The sequence below is a fragment of the Protomyctophum parallelum genome, assembly GCF_964188405.1.
Source record: "Protomyctophum parallelum genome assembly, chromosome: 2".
NCBI classification, from domain to species: Eukaryota; Metazoa; Chordata; class Actinopteri; order Myctophiformes; family Myctophidae; genus Protomyctophum; species Protomyctophum parallelum.
The window spans coordinates 34,893,865-34,919,204 of record NC_139699.1 but is presented as its reverse complement, the minus strand read 5'-3'; the positions used below and the strand labels follow the sequence as shown (position 1 = coordinate 34,919,204).

Sequence of the window (25,340 nt, the reverse complement as noted above, 5' to 3'; positions counted from 1 at the left end):
ACTGCCTATTAAAGGGCACGGAAATAATAAACAAGCTAGTATCTGGATGAGAAACTAGCTACAGTATAACGACTGCCTATATTGCTATAGAATAACTCAGCATACTGTAGATGCACACAGCACACTTCAGCAACCTAAATTGGACATTTATGGAAAATGTGAACAGGTCAGACCGGGATGTGCTATGCATGGAGTGCGTGCGTGCGTGCATACTGGATCTAAAATACTGTCTGTGATCACTGACAAGGAATGCTGCCAGGTTTTCAAAGCCTACTTCTCTCGGTAAAGCCTACTTCGGACCAGTCTGGTAAATAAAAGGTTACAAAAGCAGAATATAAAATTGGTCCATCTGTCAGATGTTTTTCTCTGACAGGGGTGAAGAGGTGTCTTCTGGGTAATCGTCTATGGGTCCTCACCCTGCCCAGCAAAAAGCTTCGAGCCTCTGTGTGTTAAAAACAGGCTCCTCTCCCTCAATCTCAAAGTCTCCAAAATCCATTTATGGCTCGGCGTCGGGCAATCTCTCTCCCTTGTTCCACCCCTCTCTATCACTTTTCTCTCATACCAAGAGCCTGGGAAATGTTGGAGGCATGTAGTAGCGTTCAGGTCCCGATGCTTTAGTGAGATTGATTGCCATTTCAAAGGGTATAGGCAGGTTGTAAAGACTCACGCTGAATGACAAAGAACCTGGGGTGTGTGTGTGTGTGTGTGTGTGTGTGTCATAGTACTATGATTTATGCATACTGTACATACTGTGTAAAGGACCCCCTAAGTTCCCAGAAGAGCGTAATAGTTAATATTCAAGCTTTGGACATACCTTTACGTACTACACAGTGTCTTTGATAGTTTTATTAATAATTCATCGGATACAATGAACATAACATAGCATTTTAGTGACACATCCCTAAAATCCCTAACATCTGCACAGTTTTGACCTTAAATTTCCCTGCTTTCAGATAGTCACGATAACAGATTAATTGTGCTATTAAGACATTGAAAGTGTCCTAATGACCAATTATATATAGCAGTGATTGATGTTAGTATTCAGGTATAGTCAGGCTAGATTTTATACCTGCAATAGAATGAAAACAGAGAGAATATATACATTGTTACTTTCCCATATAATACATTCCATTAACATCAGACAGAGCATAATCAATAATTCCCCATCTGGATCCTCGTCGTCCACGCTGGTTCCAGCACGGGGACATTAGTTCTTGGTTTAGAATCGGAGGATTAGGCTATGCGCACTGACTTATAAAACCTCTGCCTCCTGAGACCACAGAAGAATGGTGCTTCTTTAAAGGAGTGGTTAGAGTGGCAACTGTGATTACCACTCATTGGTTGCAATACATATCTATATAGCATACTTTATAGATAGGCTACGAGAGACATCTCAGCACCAGCAAGGTCAGCCTTGCTGCAGTAGGCACGGTACTTTGTCTCATATCTTATTGTCACGTCATTATGATCCAGCACTATATATGTTCCTATTTGTGTAATAAACTTTGTGAAACAATAACGTGACACGGAGAGTATCACGCTAAAGGTTCACAAAGTTTATTACACAAATAGGAATAGGTCACAAAACACAATAAGTATACAAACACAGATAGGAATAGGTCAATATAGTATGACCTATCCTATAAAGTAGTAGGTAGGTAAATTCTCACACGATTAAAAAAAAAGAATCATGAAAATGGAAAGTCTCTCTCTTGTGGCAAAAACATAAGCGCAACTAAAATGAATTGAACATCCCAACTAGTGCTGCACGATTGTCCACGATACTTCACAAAATGACATTTCATAGGTGTCTGAATCTATATCACAATTAATGAATTGTGCAGCACTAGATAGATAGATGGATGGATGGATGGATGGATGGATGGATTTATGGATGGATGGATGGATGGATGGATGGATGGATAGATGGATAGATGGATAGATGGATCGATCGATAGATGGATCGATAGATGGATGTATTGATCCCTCGGGGGACATTCTAGCACCAGAGAAAGTAGTTACAACTCCTAACTACATCAATAAGATCACTATAAGTGGGTGTTAAGAGCAGTGTGTTGCAGACTGATCAGCGGGAGGATGAGCGACTCCGACTGTACTCATGTTGTGCCAATGCTTCCTGCGGTTGCTATTGATCCACTTTAACCTACTTAAAGAAAGACAGGAACACGCCGACTCAAACAGCCGTGAGCAATGATTACGCACGCACACACACACACACACACACACACACACACACGGCTTGTGCACTTGCACAGTGGAGACGTCAATAGAGGTGCACACCTCTTGAAGCTGTTCTTAATAATCACCTGAGAGGAATCAAACGCAGCCTGCTTCTTTATGCTGCCAAACATTCTCTGACAAATAAACAACGGCAACCACAGATCCCCAGCAAAGCAGCAGACAGAGGATTACCCAGTCCACTGGCAGTCTAATTAGCCTTACCTGTCAGACACAACACAAGCTGGTTGGGGAATGGGAATGCGATGGGGGGAGAAGAGAAGAGGAGGGGAGGGGAGGGGAGGGGAGGGGAGGGGAGGGGAGGGGAGGGGAGGGGAGGGGAGGGGAGGGGAGGGGAGAGGAGAGGAGAAGAGAAGAGAAGAGAAGAGAAGAGAGAGAAGAAGAGAAGAGAAGAGAAGAGAAGAGAAGAGAAGAGAAGAGAAGAGAAGAGAAGAGAAGAGAAGAGAAGAGAAGAGAAGAGAAGAGAAGAGAAGAGAAGAGAAGAGAAGAGAAGAGAAGAGAAGAGAAGAGAAGAGAAGAGAAGAGAAGAGAAGAGAAGAGAAGAGAAGAGAAGAGAAGAGAAGAGAAGAGAAGAGAAGAGAAGAGAAGAGAAGAGAAGAGAAGAGATGCTACTGTAACAGACATCACACTTGGGGAAACTGACTGAGATAAAACGTGCACATAAGGTACAGTAGAACTATTGCTTGATAACACTGGGATGAATGAAAGGGGTAAACTGACATGTGTTATTATTGTTGCTTTGTTTCTCTTTCCTGTAATTTATGCATATAGGTGCACAGATAAATGTCACAACTCAGTGTACAATGTCAGTGTCAATGCATGTTGTTTAAAGAGCATTAACTTGGCATCACTGCTTACATTTTACAACATCTGTAGTTTGTTTGCCATCCCATCCCACTACCAGAATCAGAATAGGGTCAACGTGGTGTCTGGTTGCTATAGGGCTGAGCTTACCAGCACCCCACTTGCCTCCACACTTCCACAGACTATTCATTAGTACTCTGTCAAGGTTCTAGGCTTATTATCCCAGCCTCAATATCTTCACATATTGTACAGTTAATTATTCAGGCCCATTTCAGCCACCTCTTTGCCCATTAGAACCACTGTACGCAATGTCATCAAACAGCGATGTGCACCTATGGTAACATAATTCTACATGCCACAGGTTTCTGTGTTACACTTTGTTTGTTTTTCGCGGCACTAGAGCTGCCGCCGGTCGAGCTTCTAGTTGGATTGTGTCCTTATGTGCCCTGTCTATGTAGTGTTGATGTTGTTGTTTTTTTTGTATTTCTTTGTGTACAGCACTTTGTTTCAACCTTGTTGTATAAAAATGTGCTTTATAAATAAAGTGGATTGGATTGGATTAATTCTAGTATGGATTGAAAATGAGACTTGCATGAGATAGGTAATCCAACACACTAAATTGTGTGGAGAAAATAACGATTTACAGTACACATATGAAATGGCCATGAATATCAAAGTGGGTGTAAGTAATATGTTTTGTTAAAATAAGTGTTAAACAGTTCTATATTCTCATACCAATCATTGCTATAGGAGTGTTTGTTCAGTAGCAGGGGTCTTCCCATCTCTCCAGCTCTAGCCTGCTTCAGCCAGTGTGATTTCTGCTCTAGAGGGGCGGAAACAGCCGGTGGATCCTACTGTTACAGTAATCTGCATGCACGCCCACGCAAGTACAGGACTATGTAGTTATGTACAAAGCAGACTACTGTACCTGGGATGCGTGGCCCCTTCAGGGGGTTGGACAGTGCCATGCCGATCTCAGTCATGCCGTAGCGTTCCAACAGTGTGTGTCCAGTAATGTCCTTCCAGCGTTGCAGGGTGGGCTGGGGGAGAGCAGCTGATCCTGACACCATCAACCTGAGGACAAAGAACTACAGTCCTATTGTTGCTCATGTACATGTGAACCCCTTGTTGATTCGACACACTATTAGCAATAGCAATATAAAATAATAATAACTTCCGACCAGGGCAGGTAGCTTATTGTTGGCCATCAATGTTTCACAGCAATCGGACAGTTTGTTCATGATTTGAGGCAAAACTATCAAAAAAGGAGGGTTTAAAAACAATAAAAAATCACACCTCTGTGAAGTGAGTGGTGCAACTATACATCGATTGTTATAGTTACTGCAACATCCAGACCCACAGGACCCCAGGGGGGCAGCCCGGTTCCTGCGAGCCACCCGCATCCGAAACGGTCGAAAAATTACAGACCTTGTGGAGGAGGATCCAGGTATATCATACATCACATTGCTGACATGCTGACCAATCATATCTGACAGAACAAATGATCCATCTCTTTGCTATTATACTTGCTTATTGTAATATAGTGGAAGATTTAAGGGACATTTGACTTCAAGTCATGATACAGAGAAACCCTTTGGCATGGAAGTACCTTAGGGTCATATGAAAAGATTTATCCAAAGAGACGAGCTGCATCACCCTTCATTACTGAAATATGCACGTTTTTCAAAATGGCCGCCGACAATGAACCACTATTACACCAGAGCCCATATCTTTGCTTTGGTTAGAGCTATAATAATAATATTGGTGTCAAAGTATACATGTTTAGGGTCAAGGAATCCAATTAAATAGATTTCAAGAATAAAAAACCCAATAGTTTTCTCGTTACCATGACAACAGGGGTAAAATCTGCAAATTTAATTCAAAAGAATACGTTTTAACAGGGTAACTTTACCCCCCCTCACCCTCTAAAGCTTTCATTTAGTTTCCTCTTTGGCATGGAAGTACCTTAGGGTCATACAAAAGATGTATCCAAAGACACAAGCTGCATCACCTTTCATTTCTGAAATATACACGTTTTTCAAAATGGCCACCACCATTTACAGCAATACAGCATAGCCCATGTCTTTGTTTCTGTTAGAGCTATAATAATAATATTGGTGTCAAAGTGTACATTTATGGGGTCAAGGAATCCAATTAAATAGGTTTCAAGAAAAAAAATCCAATTAGTTTTCTCATTATCATGACAACAGGTGTAAAATATGATCATTTCATTAAAATAAACATGTTTTAACAGGGTAACTTTCCACCCCCTCCCCACCCCCCTAAAACTTAGTTTTCCATTTGGCATGGAAGTAACATTGCAAAAAAATTATTCAAAGAGACAAAATGAGATCACTCTTCATTTCTGAAATATATTCCTTTTTTTAAATGTCCGCCGCCATTTACAGCAATACAACATAGCTCATATCATTCTGTTAGAGCTATAATATTGGTTTCAAAGGAATTCAATTGAGTAGTTTTCAATGCAAAAAATAAATACAAATAAAAATCACTAATTACCATGACAGTGGGTGGACAAATGTGCAAATTTCATTAAAAAACAGGGTAACTTACACCCTCCCACACTTTTATTTACTTTACCTTTGGTATGGAAGTACCTTATAGGGCAATAAGAAAGACATTATTCAAAGAAACAAATAAGAACACTTGATTTCTGAAATATATGTGTTTAAAAATGGCCACCACCATTTGAAGTAATACAGCAGAAGCAAAGGTATGGGAACTTTGCTTCTGTTAAAGCTATAATGGTAAACTTCAAAGTGTACATAGGGTCAATACCATGACAATGGGGTTGCAAATCCTATTCACATAATGTATCTGCAGACAAGTATCTGCAGAGATCCATGTATGCTCTGTCATGCAGCATTCACAAGGTGCCTTACATGGGGCCCTGTATGGGGCACCTGTTGTGGGGGATTCCGTAGTCTTACTGGGGGTCTTCAATGCACGTGGGCAATGACAGACACTTGGGAGTGGCGTGTTTGGGAGGAACGATCTCCCTGATCTGAACCCGAGTGGTGGCTTGTTATTGGACTTCTGTGCCAATCATGGGCTGACCATAACAGTTATGGTCAGTATATGTTATCCCGGGAGACTCGGGACAGCCAGTTAAGCAACTCCACAGTGGAAAAGCCCCAAAGGTTGGTGAGATCCGTTGAGAAATGCTGAAGGCTCTGGGTGTTGAGGGGATTGGTTGACACTTGACACATATTTTCAACATAGGGACAGATAGGGTGAGAAGTTCAGTCATGTGAGAGAGACTCAGAGTAGAGTCGCTGCTTATTCGCTTGGAAAGGAGTCATCTTAGGTGGTTCGGGCATCTGGTTAGGATGCTTATCGGGCATCTCCCTATAGGGAGGTCCTCGATGCATGTCCCACTGGGAGGATAATCCTGGGAAGACCAAGGATGAGATGGAGGGATTACAACCATTCATTGGCCTTGGAACGCCTCTGGATCCCCCAGGGGGAAGTTACTAATGTTGCTCTGGAGAGGGAAGTCTGTAGCTCTGGTGGAGCTGTTGCCCCTGTGACCTGACTAAGGATAAGCGGTTGAAGATGGATCTTTTCAATATTGCGTGGAAGTCTGGTACAGTGCCTAAAGAGTGGCAGACTGGGGTAGTTGTGCCATTCTTTAAGAAAGGGGACCAGGCCCAGGCCGTAGCGTAACGGTCTGGGCACCGGACTGGTAATCCAGTCGCAGTGTGCCGCGGGTTCGACTCCCGGACCCGACACGGCCTTTACTGCATGTCATCCCCCCATCTCTCTCCCGTTTCCTGTCAGCCTACTGTCTGTCCCTTCAAAAATCAATAAAAGGCGTAAGCCGCAAAAAAATATCTTAAAAAAAAGAAAAGAAAGGGGACCAGAGGGTGTGTGCCAATTTTAGAGGTATCTCATTGCTCAGTCTCCCTGGTTTACACCAAGGTACTGGAAAGGAGGGTCCGGCCGATAGTCAAACCTCAGATTCAAGAGGAGCTAAGTGGATTCCGTCCTTGTCGTGGAATAACTGACCAGCTCTTCACTCTTGCACAGATCCTGGAAAAGGCCTGGGAGTATGTATATCCAGTCTACTTGTGTTTTGTGGATGCAGCGTGCAGGAATATGGGGTGAGGGGGTCCTTGTTGAGGGCCATTCAATCTCTGTACACCCAAAGCGAGAGCTATGTCCATGTGTTGGGCAGTAAGTCAGATTTGTTTGTGGTTGGGGTTGGCCTCCACCAGGGCTGCACATTGTCACCTATCCTGTTTGTGATATTCATGGAAGGATCTCGAGACGCAGTCGTGGAGGAGAGGGTATACGCTTCGGGGAGCTAAGGGTTGCTTCACTGCTTTTTGCAGATTATGTTGTCGAGTGTGTGGTGGCCATAGGAAGAGGATCAGCATCTCCAAATCTGAGGCCATGGTACTCAGCAGGAAACCGCTGTATTGTGCAATGCTGGGGGAAATTTAATGTCACCTTGTTGAGACTTATTTGATTAATTACATATGCATATTTTACCACAATTGTGATTGTAATGAGAAAAACATTGTTTCTTTTAGCGGTGCTCCTATATGCACAGCTTTGTGTGTACGTGTGTGCATGAGCACGGAATGTGCTCAGCTGATTGGCTGATGATGTACGTATAATGATATGAGTGGAAATTAGCAAAATTTTATAACAGAAGCAAAAATATTAGATCTGCTGTATTATTGTAAATGGTTGTGGCCATTTTGAAAATGTGTATATTTCGTAAATGAAGGATGATGCAACTTGTCTCTTTGGATAAATCTTTTCCAATTGCCCTAAGGCCCTTCCATGCCAAAGGGAAAACTAAATAAAAGTTTTAGGGTGAGGGGTGGAAAGTTACCCTGTTAAAACGTATTTTACGATTTAAATTAGCATATTTGACCCCTATTGTCATGGTAACGAGAAAACTATTGGGTTTTTTATTCTTGAAATCCATTTCATTGGATTCCTTGACCCTAAAAATTTATACTTTGGCACCAATATTATTATTATAGCTCCAACAGAAGCAAAGATACGGGCTATGCTGTATTGCTGTAAATGGTGGTGGCCATTTTGAAAAAGGTGTATATTTCAGAAATGAAAGGTGAAGCAGCTTGTGTCTTTGGATAAATCTTTTCCTATGACCCTAAGGTACTTCCATGCCAAAGAGGAAACTAAATGAAAGTTTTAGTGGGTGAGGCGGGGTAAAGTTACCCTGTTAAAACGTATTTTTTCGAATGAAATGTGCATATTTGACCCCCGTTGTCATGGTAACGAGAAAACTATTGGATTTTTTAGTCTTGAAATCTATTTAATTGGATTCCTTGACCCTAAAAATGTATACTTTGGCACCAATATTTTTATTATAGCTCTAACAGAAGCAAAGATACGGGCTATGCTGTATTGCTGTAAATGGTGGCGGCCATTTTGAAAAAGGTGTATAATTCAGAAATGAAAGGTGATGCAGCTTGTCTCTTTGGATAAATCTTTTCCTATGACCCTAAGGTACTTCCATGCCAAAGGAGTTCTCTGTATCATGACTTGAAGTTAACGGCGAAAATTACGTCCTTAAATCTTCCACTAATACCCTGTTTTTTGTGTTTTGTATTTTGTGTTTGTTTGTTTTGTTTTGTGTTTTAGTTTTTTTTCTCTTTTCTCCCTTTTGTGTACTGTATTGTATTGATGGTAGTTAGGACCCTCTCGAAAACGAGATACTGTATCTCAATGGGGTATTCCTAAATAAAGAAATTTCAAACAAACATTCCGTGCTCAGCCAATGAAATCATCATTCCATGCTCAGCCAATCAAATCATCACAAATGTCATTCCGTCACTTTTGGCGTCTTCACCACTGGCGTACGTACGGGAGGCTCTGCAAGCGGGGCACCGCGGGGGGCCTCACTTTTATCTTCAATATGTACTTTGCTCAGCCAATCAAAACATCGCCATGGGGTGATCAGCCAATCACAAGCCAATGTTTGTGTTCACACAGACCCGGAAAGCTGGGCAGAGCGCCCCTCAAAAAGGAAAGTCTTTAGTGAGCTCTTGAAAGCATCAACAGGCTATATCCCTGCGGTGAAAAAAGAGGTTTTGCAAAGTTGATGTTGGATGTGGGCCTCAAAGTTGAGGTGGGGGTCCATTCTTACGACAGAAAGGAGAAAAGTCCTGGTCAGAGAAGGTGATGCCTGTTATGGGGGATGATTGAACCTGGTGTGAGGTGCCACTGCCGACAAGAACGTCTTCTGTTTTGGATTGGAGCAGTTGAGTTTATGTTATAGCGCCACCATGTGGTGGCATATCGTCCTTCACTAGCTTCACAGCGAAACTAGATAAATTCAATTAAATTGATGAATGCAGAGAGAAAGCACTCACTTTGTCTACTGTGTCTGTCACTATAATGGCGAAATGTCAGAGACAAATTATGCCAAAGCGAATGAACACGGGAAGGTGAAGTAAACAATCAAAACAGCAGAGATCCAGGTGTCAAAACCATCGTTCCAGCACTGAAAAACTGTGGGCAGGCTTTAACGGTCCAGGGCTCCAGACAAAGTGCACCCATTTTTTGGGCGCACCCAAACATCTGTCCAGTGTAACAAACAAATGTCAATGGTCGCACCAGTGCACCTTACATTTAGCAGGTCTGTTTGTGTGTATATGTTGATTGTGTGGGTGCACTTTACTGGTGCACGGCACCTATAAATTGTAAAAGATGGATGAGTTATCTTTAAACAATATATGAACATTTATTAAATAAAAGGTTGGTGATATAAAGTGGTTACTGGTTACGTCTCTGTCTGTCTCTGTATACATGTGAATGAATGGACATCCTGTACTCTCTGCTTTGCGCCTGTCATTTACCGTAGTACCAGCTCTGCTGCGCAGGAGCTGTGCAGGTACAGTGTACTGTGCAGGTACAATTGTGCAGGCACAATTGTTACCGTATATGACATAAAAAACACCAGTAAAACCAATTATGTTAATGTAATGTTAATGTTAGTCTAGAGCCCTGCGGTCAGCACTCATAGTTGAGCCGCAATGATTATAAAATAGATTTGTCCTCAGAACTTTGTTTGCGTTCTTTGCTTGTAGATATCTGCAAGGTCTCAGACGATGTCATCTGTAGGCAATGCAGAATCTCAGTCATAAATGGTCAGTACTGCACGGGTGTCACCAGTGGACAAGTTCTTTGCTTTTACCTGTCCATGCTTCTAATTACTTAGGCTATAGTTTGTAGCACTGCCACATAACTTTCATTAAGGAGTATTTTTAAATTGTTATTTAAAAGAGCATGACTCAAAAGTATTCCTTTAAAGGAGCATTCAGTGATTTGGGGTGATTTGGAAACCCCCCCGATCTGCCCCGGTAACAAGATGTGCACATACACACACTGCATTGGGGACAACAGCACACACACACCAAGGCCCGCCCCCGCTCGATCATGATTGGTGGAAGGCCCCTCTCTATCCTGCACCCAGCCACCCACCCACCCACCCACCAACACACATAGCGCCGTAAGAGAGTGGTTGCACCACTCAAAAACCTTAACGTCGGACCCTGAACTGCCCCCCTAAAATGGTAAATGGTGCATTTATATAGCGCCTTTATCCACCATGTCCTACCTGATTCTCTCCTTGCAGAAGGCTTTGACAAAGTCCTTGACGTGTGGCTGGGTGAAGTGCTCATCATAGTACTGGATCAGCTTAGAGTAGATAGTTGGTACTGCCATAAACACATTAACCACAGGAGACTTCTCACTCAGCAGCATCTCCCACACCTGGAGGGAAGGAGGGAGGGAGGGAGCGAGAGAACAAAAGAACAGATGTGAAGGAGGTAGTGAGGGAGAGAGAAACAGTACAGTGTATAGTGTACGGCAGGATGTAGCTACAGTAATGTATGTTATTCAAATAAAACCCATAAACGATTCATTTCATTTCATTTGTTAATGTGTGGAGTTGGTAGAGTGGGAAAGGGCAGACCGCTATTGACGGCTCAGGTAAGACTGTGGGCCGGACCCGGCACGCAGGCTCTACTGTACTGAATAGGTAACTTAGTTTTGACAAGTGTGTTTCCTGTGGGAGGACAGCGTGAACAAAGTGAAGGTGAATGACAGTGTCTCCATGTCCTGACGTCCCCCTGGGAGACAAACGCTCCTCCCCATCTGTCTCTCCGTCTATTCATCCCCGGCTCCCCTGCTCTCATCCTGCCTTTTCATTCTCTGCCTCCATCTCTGGACCCACCCCGCGCCTTCCCTTCATCCTTCTCCCTTTCTACAACTCATATTCACTTATCCTTCTCTCTCCGTTTCATAATTTCCTGCTTCGCTGCCTCTGCTCTTATCAAATTCTCTCTCTCGCACGCACACACACACACACACACACACACACACACACACACACACACACACACACACACACACACACACACACACACACACACACACACACACACACACACACACACACACACACACACACACACTAACTTGTCTGTACCGACCTGCCAAGTGCCGACAACACCTCGACTATGACTCCCCCCTCCATTAAGTCACCTTCTTCAAGATCTGCATCTTCCCCTGCGTCTCAGTCTGGTCCAGATAAATGTGATGCTGATCTAATCAAATAACTCTCACTCCAGCCTCGCTCATCCCTCACAGTAATTACACTTAATAACAAACTGGCTTGCGCATTAGCAGGCGCAAGTGCGTATAGGCATGTGCGAGTGCAAGCGTACACGAGTAAATACTAGTGCATGCAAGAGGAAGGCGAGCTCAGGAGGAAATATTATTTCCTGAGGGTGTTCTGAGCATTATGGGTGGTGTCTATCAAGTGCAGCGGAGTGCTTCCACAGAGCCCGCTGTAGAAGGGGGAGGAAGGCAATTTATGTCTGTCAAAAGGGCTGGTCTCCACCTGGGGGATGAGAAGTGGTGAGACCCCCAGAGCTATACCGCCTTGCATCCTTAAACAGCCCCCATACCTGTCTAGCCCTGTGGTAACACACAGACCCTAGCTTACCACTTACAGTAGCCAGTCCTGATCCCCAGTGAGTCTACAGATTGAGCTATCTGCAGCTACACACCATGTGAGATAAATCTAATTTTTAGTCTGGTCACAAGGCCCTACTTTCTCTCCGTTCTAAATGGACCGCTTTCGTTCTGGCCAGTGAAGTCATGCTGGAGTCACTGTAGTATGGTCCTGAAAAATTATCGCAGCGATCTGCCGTTGATATAAAAAAAATCAATCTCTACCACACGGGCTACCCTTCAGAGATCTTAGAGGATACAAGACAGACTATTGATTAGTTTATCAATATACTGTAACTTCAGGAGAGACGGGAATAAAGGCATACTCTGAGGCGAGAGAAAAGGCTTTGTGCCATTTTAGTCAAGGTCAGAAATAACAGTTGAACACTGATACCTATTGATGGTAAGAGCAAAAAGCTCATGTTGACAGATATACATGTCCTTTAAAGACCTTTCCTTTCAGTCAAACCTGATGCCTATTAGGATTTAGATAACCTTCTAAAGGCAGCCTTGACACGCAAACACTCACACAGACTCATGCCCACACATAAACAAACATACACATGCAAGTACACACCTATACAGTTCACTCAAATGCGTGAAAAAAGAAGACCCTTTCTCTCTCTCACACACACACACACACACACACACACACACACACACACACACACACACACACACACACACACACACACACACACACACACACACACACACACACACACACACACACACACACACACACACACACACACACACACACACACACACACACACACACACGCTTCTGCCCCTCCCTTTGCTCGGCCAAACAAGCACTATCATTCTTCAATGTCAGCTCATCGATTGATCCGCTCCTTAAGCGCCTGCCGTGAGTCTGCGTTGGTCAGATACAAAGCCACACAGGGCAATCCATCACTGAGCCCCAAACACTTAGTTTGACAGTCAGAGAGGGAGGGGGGGGCTGGGGTGGGGGGGGCTAGATAGGAGGAGGGAGAGGAGGCGAAGAGGGAGATTAAGAAGGGACGGGAGAAGAAAAGTGGAGGGGGTATTGTGGATGGATAGAGTGGTGAACTGACTGACTGAGAGAAAGAACTCAAGGGCTCTTTCAAACCTCGCTGCATCTCCCCCTACTGCCCAAAGCCCAGACCCACTGTCACGGTCAGCAATATGCTCTCATGGCTGCCAACTGACCAGTGGAGCTGAACAGCTGCGTCTTTTGTTCATGTCAGTTAATAAAGTGTATACAGGTTCCAGGCAGGAAGACAGGCAGGCACACACACACAAAACAACATCAGTGGGTGTGTATCTGTGTGCATGCATGCACAGATTGGCAGACAGACAGAGAGAGAGACTACAAGAAGGAGCGAGAGAGTCAGGGAGAGATAAAGACCTTCTGAGGCTGGAAGTCAGGGAGCATGACGCAGGTCGCACCAACCCAGAGCGGGCACAGAAGCTTGTTAACAATGCCGTGCACGTGGTGGAGTGGCAAAGTGTGGAGGATCACGTCGTCCCTAGACCAAGCCCACTCAGAAACCAGACATTGAACCTGTTGGGGGCAGAAACAAAGTGCATTCAATGCTTAACATTATTATTATTTAGTTATTTATTAATTTAATTTGATTGAATATGTTTAATAAACAGTTTCGGTATCGTCATAACTAAAATATCTAAAAACACATATTACACACATAAAAAAACCCCAGGAAAGTGTTTCCTGTGTCCTAATCATCACTAAAATAAGATGTGAAGTGGGCCTGTGAAAAAGGGTGAAGTGGGCCTTTAACAACTTCAGCCCTATACATTTCGGTCATTTGAAAATAGCCGAACTACGCAATGTGACCCGTGTAACTGTAAGCTTGTAGATCTGCTATTTTCTAAAGATTTGTATACATTTGAAAACTTGTGAAATGGGACATTCTGCACAATTTTGTACTTTTGTACTTTTTGATAGTTTTAGTACATTTTGAATTCTGGACTTTTACTTGTAACAGAGTATTTCTACATTGCAGCACTTTCTAAACATTTTCAAAAAAAAAAATCCCACGATTTTGCAACCCATTTTTTCACCCAGTGTCAATTATCTAATGAATTCCTGAGTGCCACACTTCCTCTGCCAACCTGGGGGGAGAGTGTACTGGCCTCATGCTTTCTTATATGCATGAGGAGTCCAAGCTGCTTCTTTTCACCTGACAGGGGCGAGTTTCCCCGGCCGGACGTAGCGCGTTGAAGGAACACGTAATTCCGACATTTCCCACATTTGTCCCCAGCGCGAATCGAACCCAGGACCTTCTAGCTGTGAGGTGACAGCACTACCGACTGTGCCACCGTGCCCCTGTATACTTTTACTTAACAGTTTGACTCCATAAAACGCGTAACCCGCATTTTAATCAAATATTCTATGCTGCCGAGATTGTTTTATTACCTTTAGAGCATATGCTGAAGTATTTGGGCTTTTGATCCATGAAAATCTGGCTAAAAATGATCCGTCCGTTTGTTATGATAATCGGCACCAGCGGCCATGATGGTGAGGCACAAGATCCGCCTCTAAGAGGCAATCCCACAAGTCCACTTTTATTGGCCTCAATTTCCCAGAAGCCCTAGCAGCCCAGCGCATGGGTTGATTTCCGGTTTCGTCATCATAACGTGAAGGCCTTGTCACCAGGTCCGCGACAAAGCCACTGTTTCTTTTTCATTATTAAAATACGGCGAATTAAACACATAAAACAAAAGGCGGGTTTAGCGTATTAAGCAGAGGTGATCGTTTGATTAAACAATTAGCGGCCGTCAAACTGTTTTAAGTAAAATATTTGCAAGAAATCTTGCAATCATCAACTTTCTCCTCTATGCCCCCCAGATGGCATCATCCAGCCTCAACCTTGGAAATCTATCATGTCCTGGGAGGCACACTTTGGTTTTCAGAGGTCTGCCATGAGAGCCACATGAGGGCACAGGTGCACCATTGCTGCGATCAGCACCACACTGTTCAGAGCTCTGCCATGACAACAGTCACACCACACTGTTCAGAGCTCTGCCATGACAACAGTCACACCACACTGTTCAGAGCTCTGCCATGACAACAGTCACACCACACTGTTCAGAGCTCTGCCATGACAACAGTCACACCACACTGTTCAGAGCTCTGCCATGACAACAGTCACACCACACTGTTCAGAGCTCTGCCATGACAACAGTCACACCACACTGTTCAGAGCTCTGCCATGACAACAGTCACACCACACTGTTCAGAGCTCTGCCATGACAACAGTCACACCAGGGACCAAGTCAGGGCCCCCCGGGGACCACTGGCCCACTGTTTCTCAGATCTACACCAAACTTGACGCAAACACTGTTCAGGGGTCTGTCATTAGAATAGTCATATTAAGAGATACTTTAAAATGTCTAGCATGATATAAACATTTTGAGGTTATAATGGTATAAAGATATGACATTATTTTTAACAACATGTTGTCTTAGTGTATTAAAAGGTTCTAACAGAAAAATCCAGTTCAGTATGCCATGCCAGGTGTTTTTCTTATTTGCCTTATTGCCTTATTTTATTTGCCATATTTTAGCCAGCAGATGGCACTTTGCCTGTCAATCATCACCCCTGCTCCGCCCCCCAGATCAGAGTACTTGTTTGAGCCTAATTATTCAGAAAACCCCAGACCACAGAAAATTCACTGAATGTTCAAAGTTCAGGTTTTTTGGGTGCAATTGAGGTCAGAAAACCGTAGCTTGTTATTTTTGCGTCAAGGAGCACTCTGTATAGTGTATACATACAGTACATGATGGCCTCGATCGGCCAAAAAAAGACATCTCCCACAGTGAAACCTGATTTATTCTTCGCCGTACGACGTGTTGCATGCTGAAAATAGCTATTCTACATACAAGCTCACAACGCACCGCGTCTGCGACACGTTGAATCAAGCTCAACACGTCGTTGTGAGCTTGTAGATGGGCTATTTTCACTATAAAATAGGGCTTAAGTGGTTAAATTATAATATTTAGTTTGGGTCCCGGGGAGACACCAAATTTGGGGTCTCGAGCTCCGAAGTGCTATAATGGATACCAAAAGACAATGGATAGAAACACTTACCATGGCTAGGATATTACTGTGAGTATGAAGGACTCCTTTGGGTCTGCCCGTAGTGCCACTTGTATAGATGATCATGGCAGGCCGCTCTGCCCAATCGGTGACAGCAGCTCCGTGGATCTCTTCCCCGTTCAGACCGTCCAGGTTGGAGGTAGGAGGCAGAACCAGGCACGGGAGCCCCAGCCTCTGTGCCAGTGGTTCCAAGGAATCGGAGTAGGGATGGCCCGCCACCAGCAGGGAACTCTGGGAGTCGGTGATGATGTACTCCAGCTCAGATGGCGGGTGTTTGCGGTACAGCGGTACAGCCGTCCCGCCACACATCCACGTGGCCCACTGCGCCACCGTGTACGACGCGTCATTAGCACACAGGAAGGAGACGCGCTTCCCTTCCAGTCCTCCGGGGTGACAGCTGAGAGCGCTGCCCATTCGAGCTGCCAGGCCTAAGCTGCGGCAGTACAGCTGCTTGTAAGTGTGGCTTCCGCTACTGTCTATGACAGCCAGCTTGTCTCCGTACGCTGGAGCTCTGTCAAAGACTGGCTTCTGATTCTTCCTTGTAGCCCATCTACCAGTAGTGGTGCTATAATAATATGCCCATGGAACTCTCTGTGGATGGCAGTGAGTCTGACAAACAGTAACCTGCCGTAGAGCAGCAGCCCACTTCAAGGTGTGGCAGGCAGTAGTGAGCCAAAGCATTATGACAGATATGGTGCTTCAGAGTCTCACATCTAAAGAAGCAAGATTTAATCTTCATGAAGGTCCCATCCTGTGCCTTGGATCAGTTCATATCAGAGCAATGACATCTGTTAATTCACACAGGGGAGAAAAGGATATGTGAGCTGAGCTCACTTTACATAAAGGAGTGGGTGTAATTATTACATTGTGCTTCCTTCACCTGCATGTTTCCTTTTTAATAAAGCTGGAACTTCGATTAAAGTGGCCCTTCACTTTATCTGAACCAGCTGTCTGGAATGATACAGGAGTATAGGACCACAATGGGAACAAGCCTATGACTTTTTGTGTTATCCTTTCAACAATCAATGTAAAATCCCACACTGTATATTTCCAAACAGTTTAACCAAGTATTTTCAATCAATCAATATCTTGTAAGTTTGATTCTGCCACGTTTCATAAATATCCAGCGTAGACATTATGAGTTACTTTCTGTCAATACATTCCGCGGTGCAGGTGATTATTTAAGTGTTGGTTTGGAAGCGCTCGTTTTCAACAACGCAACGCTGCTGCCTCCTGCATGTGCAATTAAGAAACAGCTGTGTGAGTGTGTGTGTAGTGTACGCATCTCTGTGTACGAGATCTCTATGGTCTTCTACGGTAGGTTTATTTGTTAAACAAAAACGTGGCAGATACAAAGAGGATAACCCAAGCTTTCGGTTCTGTGTGTATAGCTGCAATGTTGGTGAGTTTAACGTCGTTGAATACAATGAGATCGGACTTTTCCATTTGTTTGAATTGGCTGTCAAGGGTTGGCAGTTGACACTCTAGATTCCAGATATAAAAAATAGGATAACGAACGGTGCTTGCGGTTAGTTAGATTAAAGCCTGGTGATTCGTGACGCGAGACAACGACAGAGTCCTTGGGGAAACTATAACAGGTAAACATCAAACTTATCTTCTGTCTAAACAATTAAAAGGAGCTTCGTTAAATTACATTACAATATTAGTAATGCGTGGTTGATGCCACATAGAATTAAAAGGGCTGTGCTTGTTTGAATGAATGTGTACATGTAGCCTAGTTAATAACGCTGTCATAAATTACAACAAAAACAAACTTCCCTGATAAACCGATACTGTCTGTGACCACATACACGTTTAGTAGAAATATTATATCGAGAATATTAGAGGTGTTGTTGACTGTTCACAATCCTTACCAAAATAACCCAGTGCTTCGTCCTGTGAATGACAGTGCGACAGAAATAATCTTCCGTGTAGAAACAAACACTTGGTTTGTGGTTCTGCTTGTTAGTGAGGAACAGGCGAATGTGTAAATTGTGTATCCTACTGTACATTAAAGTTGGAACCAGAGACAACCTGTAGGGAAGAGGCTATCGTTTTTTATTATGCTGCACTATAGCCGCCCCCCCCCCCACACACACACACACACACACACACACACACACTGTTTTATTATTTGGTTATTTCAATAAACTAAACTGTAGTATTAGGATATCCCAGAGGGACAATTAAAATGACAGACATATCCTACACAAGGGATACTAAAAAATAAAATAAAACACTGGGCAGTGAACCTGAGGGGCAGGTTTGTTTGATTGATTGAAAATTTTAAATATTTATTAACAGTTATATTATTATGTTATTTTATAACAGTTTGCAGAATTACAGTACATTTCAAGCACAAACTCAATACAAAGACTGTTAACTGTGAGTGGACGACCCAATTAAGCATTACACTTGTTTACAACAGGGTCCACCATGTTCAATTCATCAAAAAAGGAGGAGAGCTGAGGAGAGCTGAGGCTCAGAATGCAGTCTTCATCCCACATGATCCCAGGCAGCAGACACCTGCCAGGTAGGGAAAACCATATTCATCCAGGATGGATGTTTTCAATTGATTCTCAACCTGTGGGCCGGTGACCACTGGTAGGCACACTAAGATTTCAATGATAATTGAAATAAAAACATAATTATGGAAAAGAAAAAAATTAAGATGTGGTATTTGTTTAAACCTTGAAAAATGTGTAACCTTGAAAAGTGTGATTTCATAGCAATAAGGCTTACGGATAAATAATAACTTAATGTGGCCTATAGTTCCATTGATCCAAGTTGGAAACACAATTGATTGATTGATCATTAAGGCCTCACTCACACTATAAGACACACTTGTGTCTTCTGTGTGTCATAGCCGCCTCAATGCATTTCCAATGGGAGTCCCATACAGTATGGTTTGAAGACACAACCTTGCTGCATGCGGGGGAGAGGGCAGAAGACAGCCATGCAACAAGGTTGTGTCATAAAACCATGTGACGTATATAGCAGCGACATTGCCTTCATATGTAGTTTCAAGGCTTTTGCGGCCACATTAATTCCATTTTCTCCAGAAACTGGCTGTATCAAATATTAATGGACATCATTAACGACACACAGCTACCCTCCTGACAGAAAGGCCGAGATGATAGGTTTATTTTTCAAACACAGTTCTTATATGAAGCGATCTAAAATCGAAATGGGGATTTCAATGCAACTAAAAAAATACATGAACCTGTGTACTGGCGCCCTCTACGGAAAGTGACGTCAGACTTGAGTGCTCTATTGAGGCAGCCATAACACACAGGACACAAGTGTGTCTTAGGTGTGAGTGAGGCCTAAATAAACGTGCATATATTATTGTGCACACATTGAAAATGTATAGAATGTTGTAAATTCATGTTCACCCCAAAGGAGTTAAAGTTCTGGAGGAATTAAATAAACTTTGATGGCACTAATTGATAATAGATTAGCCTAAATATTCTCTTAAAATATATAATAAAATATAATATCCAATAAATATGGAATTGGAATTTTGTATTTATACTTTAGGCCTACTTGAATATGGATCTGCATAGTACTTTTAGACCAACTTCATTATTTTCTGTTTATGGTTTTTCTTTGACCAGTTCATTACTTTTGTCATGGAGGATTACAATGCTGTCAGACAATACAGCCTTGTGAGTTTCATTGCTATTCTTTGTAGGCTGTAATAGCTTCAGAATGGAAGCAAAAAGTGCATTACTGTGGATGCTCGTGGGCCACCATGGTCTCAACTGGGGGGTTGCATCTTGTTGTTGAAAGAATTTCAGACTCATCCCCCTACATGTGAGAGCCCACAGATCTCGTTGAGGGGTTGGTTATGAGAGCATGAGAGGCAGACACAAGGGATGTCAGAATGTGGTGGATGTAGCAGCAGCTACCCCACACAGAGTTGTGTTTGGCTTCAGATCATTTGCCAGTTCTACTATGCAGCATGCCAACTATAGCTTGGCTGACTCCATCAACACAGTGCAAGTGGGCACATTCAGCCGCCAGCTGGCAGTCGCGGGCCTCAGATAAGAGAATGTTCCAGACATGGCACTCGTTCAAAAAGTTTTCACTTCCCTCCCCAAACCCCCTACACTGCAAACGAGGATGGCATGTTCCTAACTAAACTGGTGCCTTTGTCTCAGAGAACTCCCCTCCGTTTGCAGGAGTAGTATCGTCAAAGGGAGATCGGTTCCATTCGTGGGGAAAACGCCATTCAAGGGGATGCTATGCTACACCAACAGCTATGCAATCTTCACAGCATATGCTTTATTTGTATTTCTTTCCTGATGCAGATGGTACCGCTCTTTGTCTTAGGATACAACCGAAAAATCATCAGATGCTGTCTTCGACAAGAGGGAATCGATCACATACTTCCCATTTTGGCAGATTTTATTTCCTGGGGACCAGCCATATTTTTAACAGGCACTATATGAGCGTGGAATTTTCGGGCCATCAAGAGACATACAGTATACGTATGCAGCTATACTGTAGACATGAAAAGATGCACAAGGGGCCAGCGGGTATCGGTTCTCGGGAGGATGGGAGGAGATGACATGGTATTGAATGGAATTCTGCTCTAACGGCCTTTTGCCAACACACATCTCAGTGAACACCGCTTTAAAGGAAACCCCGCCGATGGTGGGCAAGATGGCCGCAAGCAGGCGCCAACTCCCATCTTGCCTGGCAGAGGACTCCATCTGAGGAGAGGGTGAAAGACAGGGGGAGAGAGAGAGAGAGAGAGAGAGGACCCCCCACAGATCTGAGAGCGAGAGATCGGGCTGGGAACACAAACCATGGGGAGTGCCAGAACATGTGTCAGGTTGGCATCAATGTGAGGATGTCTTGGCAAGCGCCTCACGCCCCCCCAACACACACACACACACACACACACACACACACACACATACAGATACAGTACACACTCGTGCCCTGCTTGGAACACATGGTACGTCAGCAGCGGCATCTGGCCGTGCTGACTCTCGGCAGCTGCGCTTCATCTTCGCCAGTTGGGACTCTTGGCACTGCCACTTCATCAACTACCTGTGGCTCCTCCCGGGCAAGAAGGAGGGCGATGAATTATTCTAAGGCTGCAGCTGCAAACTTGACTTCCATCCAAGACAGTCACAGTAAACATATGACCGCCTCACAGAACAAGTGCCACCCACATGCTAATGCACAGTCACCAACATGGCTGTTGAGCATGCCCCCCCCCCCCCCCACACACACACACACACACACAGGGAATGCATGCAGTTGTCCTCTGGTTAAAAGGACGGTTCATTTTTGACGTAAAAGAGGAAGGCTACACCATAGTGCTTCGCTATGCACTGATGGGCGACTACGTTGACAATTGAGTTCAAAAGCCAAGCAAGGTTTGCATTGAAAGGAATTGCCTTCCCCTCATCATAATGGAAAAAAGATTGAATGGATCACCTTTCAACTGTTCAATTATTGCTTCACGTTACATTTCTAATGGATGCTTTGACACGCAAGGCCATCTCCCTGAAGATTTCTGAATATGTTTCAACTGTGGGAAAAATGGAGTACGGAACACAAGCACCACAGCCTTGTCTGGAAATGATGTGCAGGCTTTGCTATGGTGTAGAAGAATTTACAATGGCATATTCGCAGTAAATTGCAATATTATACAAACCACATAAAAAAGTTTCAGAAATGGAGACTTTGAATTGGACTTAGAATTTAAGGCATGCCGCATGACTTAGAATAGAACATATTCTTTCACAATTGTTCTTGTGTCACTCTTATTTATTCAAAAAATATAACCTCCACATTGTGTGGATAATGCTCTATTTAATCTTTAAGGCCCCGGTTTTGCCAACTGCTCTCCATCTGTCCAAAAACATGGTTGGTTTATCCTGCACTGTTAATTGATATGTCTTCTATGAAAGCTCCCACATGGTACCTTACTAGGGCAATTCCCTAAGCTTTCCTTTTATTGCAAATGTCATCTGTTAACATCTACAATTTTGATAACATGCAGTGTTTATAAGAGAGAGCTTTGACATTGAATGGAATCTTGTTAGGCAATTCATTTAGGCATAAAACACGACTACCTGGCACCCAGCCTCCCACTGGTTTTGGTGCACAGGGCATCATGCTCTTTGCTACTCACACCCACATTTAAAAGACATTACCATACCCAAATCATTGTGAAATACATCTACTGGTGTCTCTGTCAACCTTCTTTTCTGTCTTTCTCAATGTTTTTGTGGGGTGCACTGAATATTAACATATCTCATTCTCAACTCTGAGAATGTACAAAATGTAACCAAATGGACCCTTACGGGTTACATTTGTACACTCAGAGTTAAATGAACACTGAGGACTTGACTGTGTGTTTGTCATCTGACAATGACCCAGTGGGAGTTTTCTTTCTTTTTTTTCATCCATCTGCTGGTCTGACCCATTTTAGCCCTCGGCCACGTCCAACTGTTTCACGTCCCAAACATATGTGCGGTGGCAGGGGGATAAGCGATCATCGCTGCACGGGACCTGCAAACACACACTGCAGATATGACACTGGACTCTGCCTTCTTGCCTGTCTGCTTGGGTTTGCTCCCATACAGCATATGTCATCATCAGTACTGGCCTTTGTGACCCGACCCACTGTGGATAACCCTTTGCATAGACATAATTAAAACTGGATTAGGACATAAAAGTGTTTGGTAGTGTGTTATTCGGAAAAAAAAACTGTTTTCTAATGCATCCAATGTAGAACAATAATCACCAGTAATAATAATAATCATTTGTTCAATATTCATAAAAAACACAGACACACTCTAACGTAAACCATTTGTTTATTGCAGATCTACAAGCAACCAACATAGGCATAGCATAGCGAGTGATGCATGTGAGCTTGAAGATTGGCTATTTTTGCTACTTTTGTGTGACACTGTATTCATCATCATTTTTCGACCGCGGTCGAGATCATGGATTTCACAATGCCATGCCGGACTTCCCCGTCCTTCATTGCCATCCCCAGTTCCTGCTTACTAATGCATGTGTCCCTATAGCGATGACATCAGGGAACGACAGTTTTCTACCTCTGGTTTGCTGAGGCAGGATTCCAGAGAAGAAGGGAAGATATAACCTCATGATCAGCTCTGTAGCAGTGGCCAGCAAAACTGTGTTCTTCTGGATCGGACTAGTGAAGAAACACAGGGAAGGTTGCCGTATATTAGAGAAGTCGATGGGTGGCTCTTAAGAGAGATTTTGCGCTGTCATTAGAAGGCAGTGTAGTATGAGAAAGTAGGGAATTAATTTACAAAAAAGCATAAAAAGGTTTCTGCCCGGCAGCAACCAAAATGTCCCAGCATGAATGTATTACCCTGATCTGGGTAATACATACATATGACTAGCAATTATTTCACTTTGCATCTAACCTCTCTGAGTCTTTGGCAAATCAGGTCACTGTCTATTTATTCTCTATTCAGCCAACCCAGGAATTGTATATGACATCACTAGGGCAGTGAGGGCAAGATAGATAGATAGATTTGGGGCCTTTCCAAACGGTCCATGTTGGCAGAGAGGGATGTGTGCAGAGGTGATGGTGTGACTGTGCTGAGCCAAGACCCACTGGGGACCTGGGTGTGAGGGACATATGGACCAACAGGCTGCTGCTGGGCTGCTTTGAATGGCCTCAGAGAGATGTGTTTGTCAGTGGGATCTGGAGCAGCTACTGTATGCTGGGGTTGTTGTGCAACCGCATTGACTTGCGACTGCATTGTTTCCGTTGGCACAAGATCTTGGTTTGAAGATAATTGGAAACTATATATTGAATCCACTGAGATGTCTCATACTTATATGGAGGTGTATGACGTTAAAGTTAATCTGAAAATCCTATTACCTTATTGCAGTTTATACCTTTCTGAAACCGTAGAAAACCCTAGCTTGTACTTGTTTAATACCAGAAGCACAGATTGGTTTAATGGACAGGTAGAAGTAGATTTAACAGTGGCCTTAATAATGTAACTCCCCCTAAATAGTTCTTATAGGCAGCTTCCTGGTCTACTGCTGATAATAGATGTCAGATCATCCGGGAATCTTTCTGATGGCTTTCTACTAATGACTTATTGATCCCCTCCCTTCCCTTTCAACTCCCCAACAAGGATATGGAAACTATTGTGCTTGACAGGCAATCAGGCCTGCCACCTCCCCCTTCCAGCCTAACTCATCTTGCTAACTATGTCCTTTTGGATAATGCAACTGTGGCTTCACATAAAGGCACCGCAACAATGTACTGGCTGTGTAAAATAGAAACATGTCATTCAAGATATGCCCTAAAAGCATGCAGATCATTACACCCCACACAAATCAAATTAATTCCTTTCTTTGCAGCCCACATCAATAGTTGTTTGTTACTGTACTGAAAGCTTTGCGTTTGTTTGTAAATTTTACCCCTTGACATTGAAGAATGAAATCACCAGGACCACTGTATTGTAGTCTGTGCATATTTGGAGCTGTTTTCATTAACTTTATTTCCCCGATCATTAATGTCCTCCTGGCCTGTCTGTGATAAGGACTCTGAGAACCATCTATATCAGTATCTTCCCATTCATTCATTCATTCATTCATTCATTCATTCATTCATTCATTCATTCATTCATTTGTTCATTCTCCTTCTTTGCAACTTCATTGTCCACATTGATGTGAGTATCTATACAGTATGTACGCATGCATCTCTCTCACACACACACACACACACTTTTGAGGCAGGCTGTGTTCACTGGGAGACAGAGCCATATGCTGTCTAGGCTCCCAGGGAGAACGTGGCCATCTCATCCTACTGTGCTGCTGTATTAACAAACACTGGACAATCTAATCAGTTCATATTCAATCTACTATTGGACACTTAGAAATACTATCAGGGCTATAGAGCGTCGCAGTCCCACCCCCTACCAGGGCCCAGGAAATGATTCCCCGTTCATAGACTTTTCAAAAAGACCTTTTAAGCCTCGTACAAAGCCAACTCGAGTTGTGACAAATCATGACAACAAGCACAATTTTTTGGGCTGAACAAAGAATTAGAAAGAAGAAAAAAACAGAAGGTCACAACACTTTTTTGTTGTTTTTCTTCTTTGTAATTATTTGTTTGGTCCAAAATATT

The 25,340-nt window shown here is 43.4% G+C and overlaps 1 protein-coding gene across 3 annotated transcripts in view; it reads right to left on the bottom strand.

Annotated features, from left to right (window-relative positions):
• The window catches only part of acsf3 (acyl-CoA synthetase family member 3), a 62,216-nt gene extending 44,121 nt beyond the window's left edge, over positions 1–18,095 (bottom strand). For all 3 annotated transcript variants that reach the window (XR_014568915.1, XM_083759113.1, XM_083759114.1), the window contains exons 1-5: positions 18,067–18,095; positions 16,184–16,980; positions 13,478–13,633; positions 10,685–10,839; positions 3,992–4,137 (exon numbers count right to left, since the gene is read on the bottom strand). Coding sequence is in view for 2 of the 3 variants with exons in the window: in XM_083759113.1 (XP_083615239.1) it covers positions 3,992–4,137; positions 10,685–10,839; positions 13,478–13,633; positions 16,184–16,873 (1,147 nt within the window). In the remaining variant the exon portion in view is untranslated. The remainder of the gene's footprint in view (positions 1–3,991; positions 4,138–10,684; positions 10,840–13,477; positions 13,634–16,183; positions 16,981–18,066) is intronic.
• Between the last annotated feature and the right edge of the window lie 7,245 nt (positions 18,096–25,340).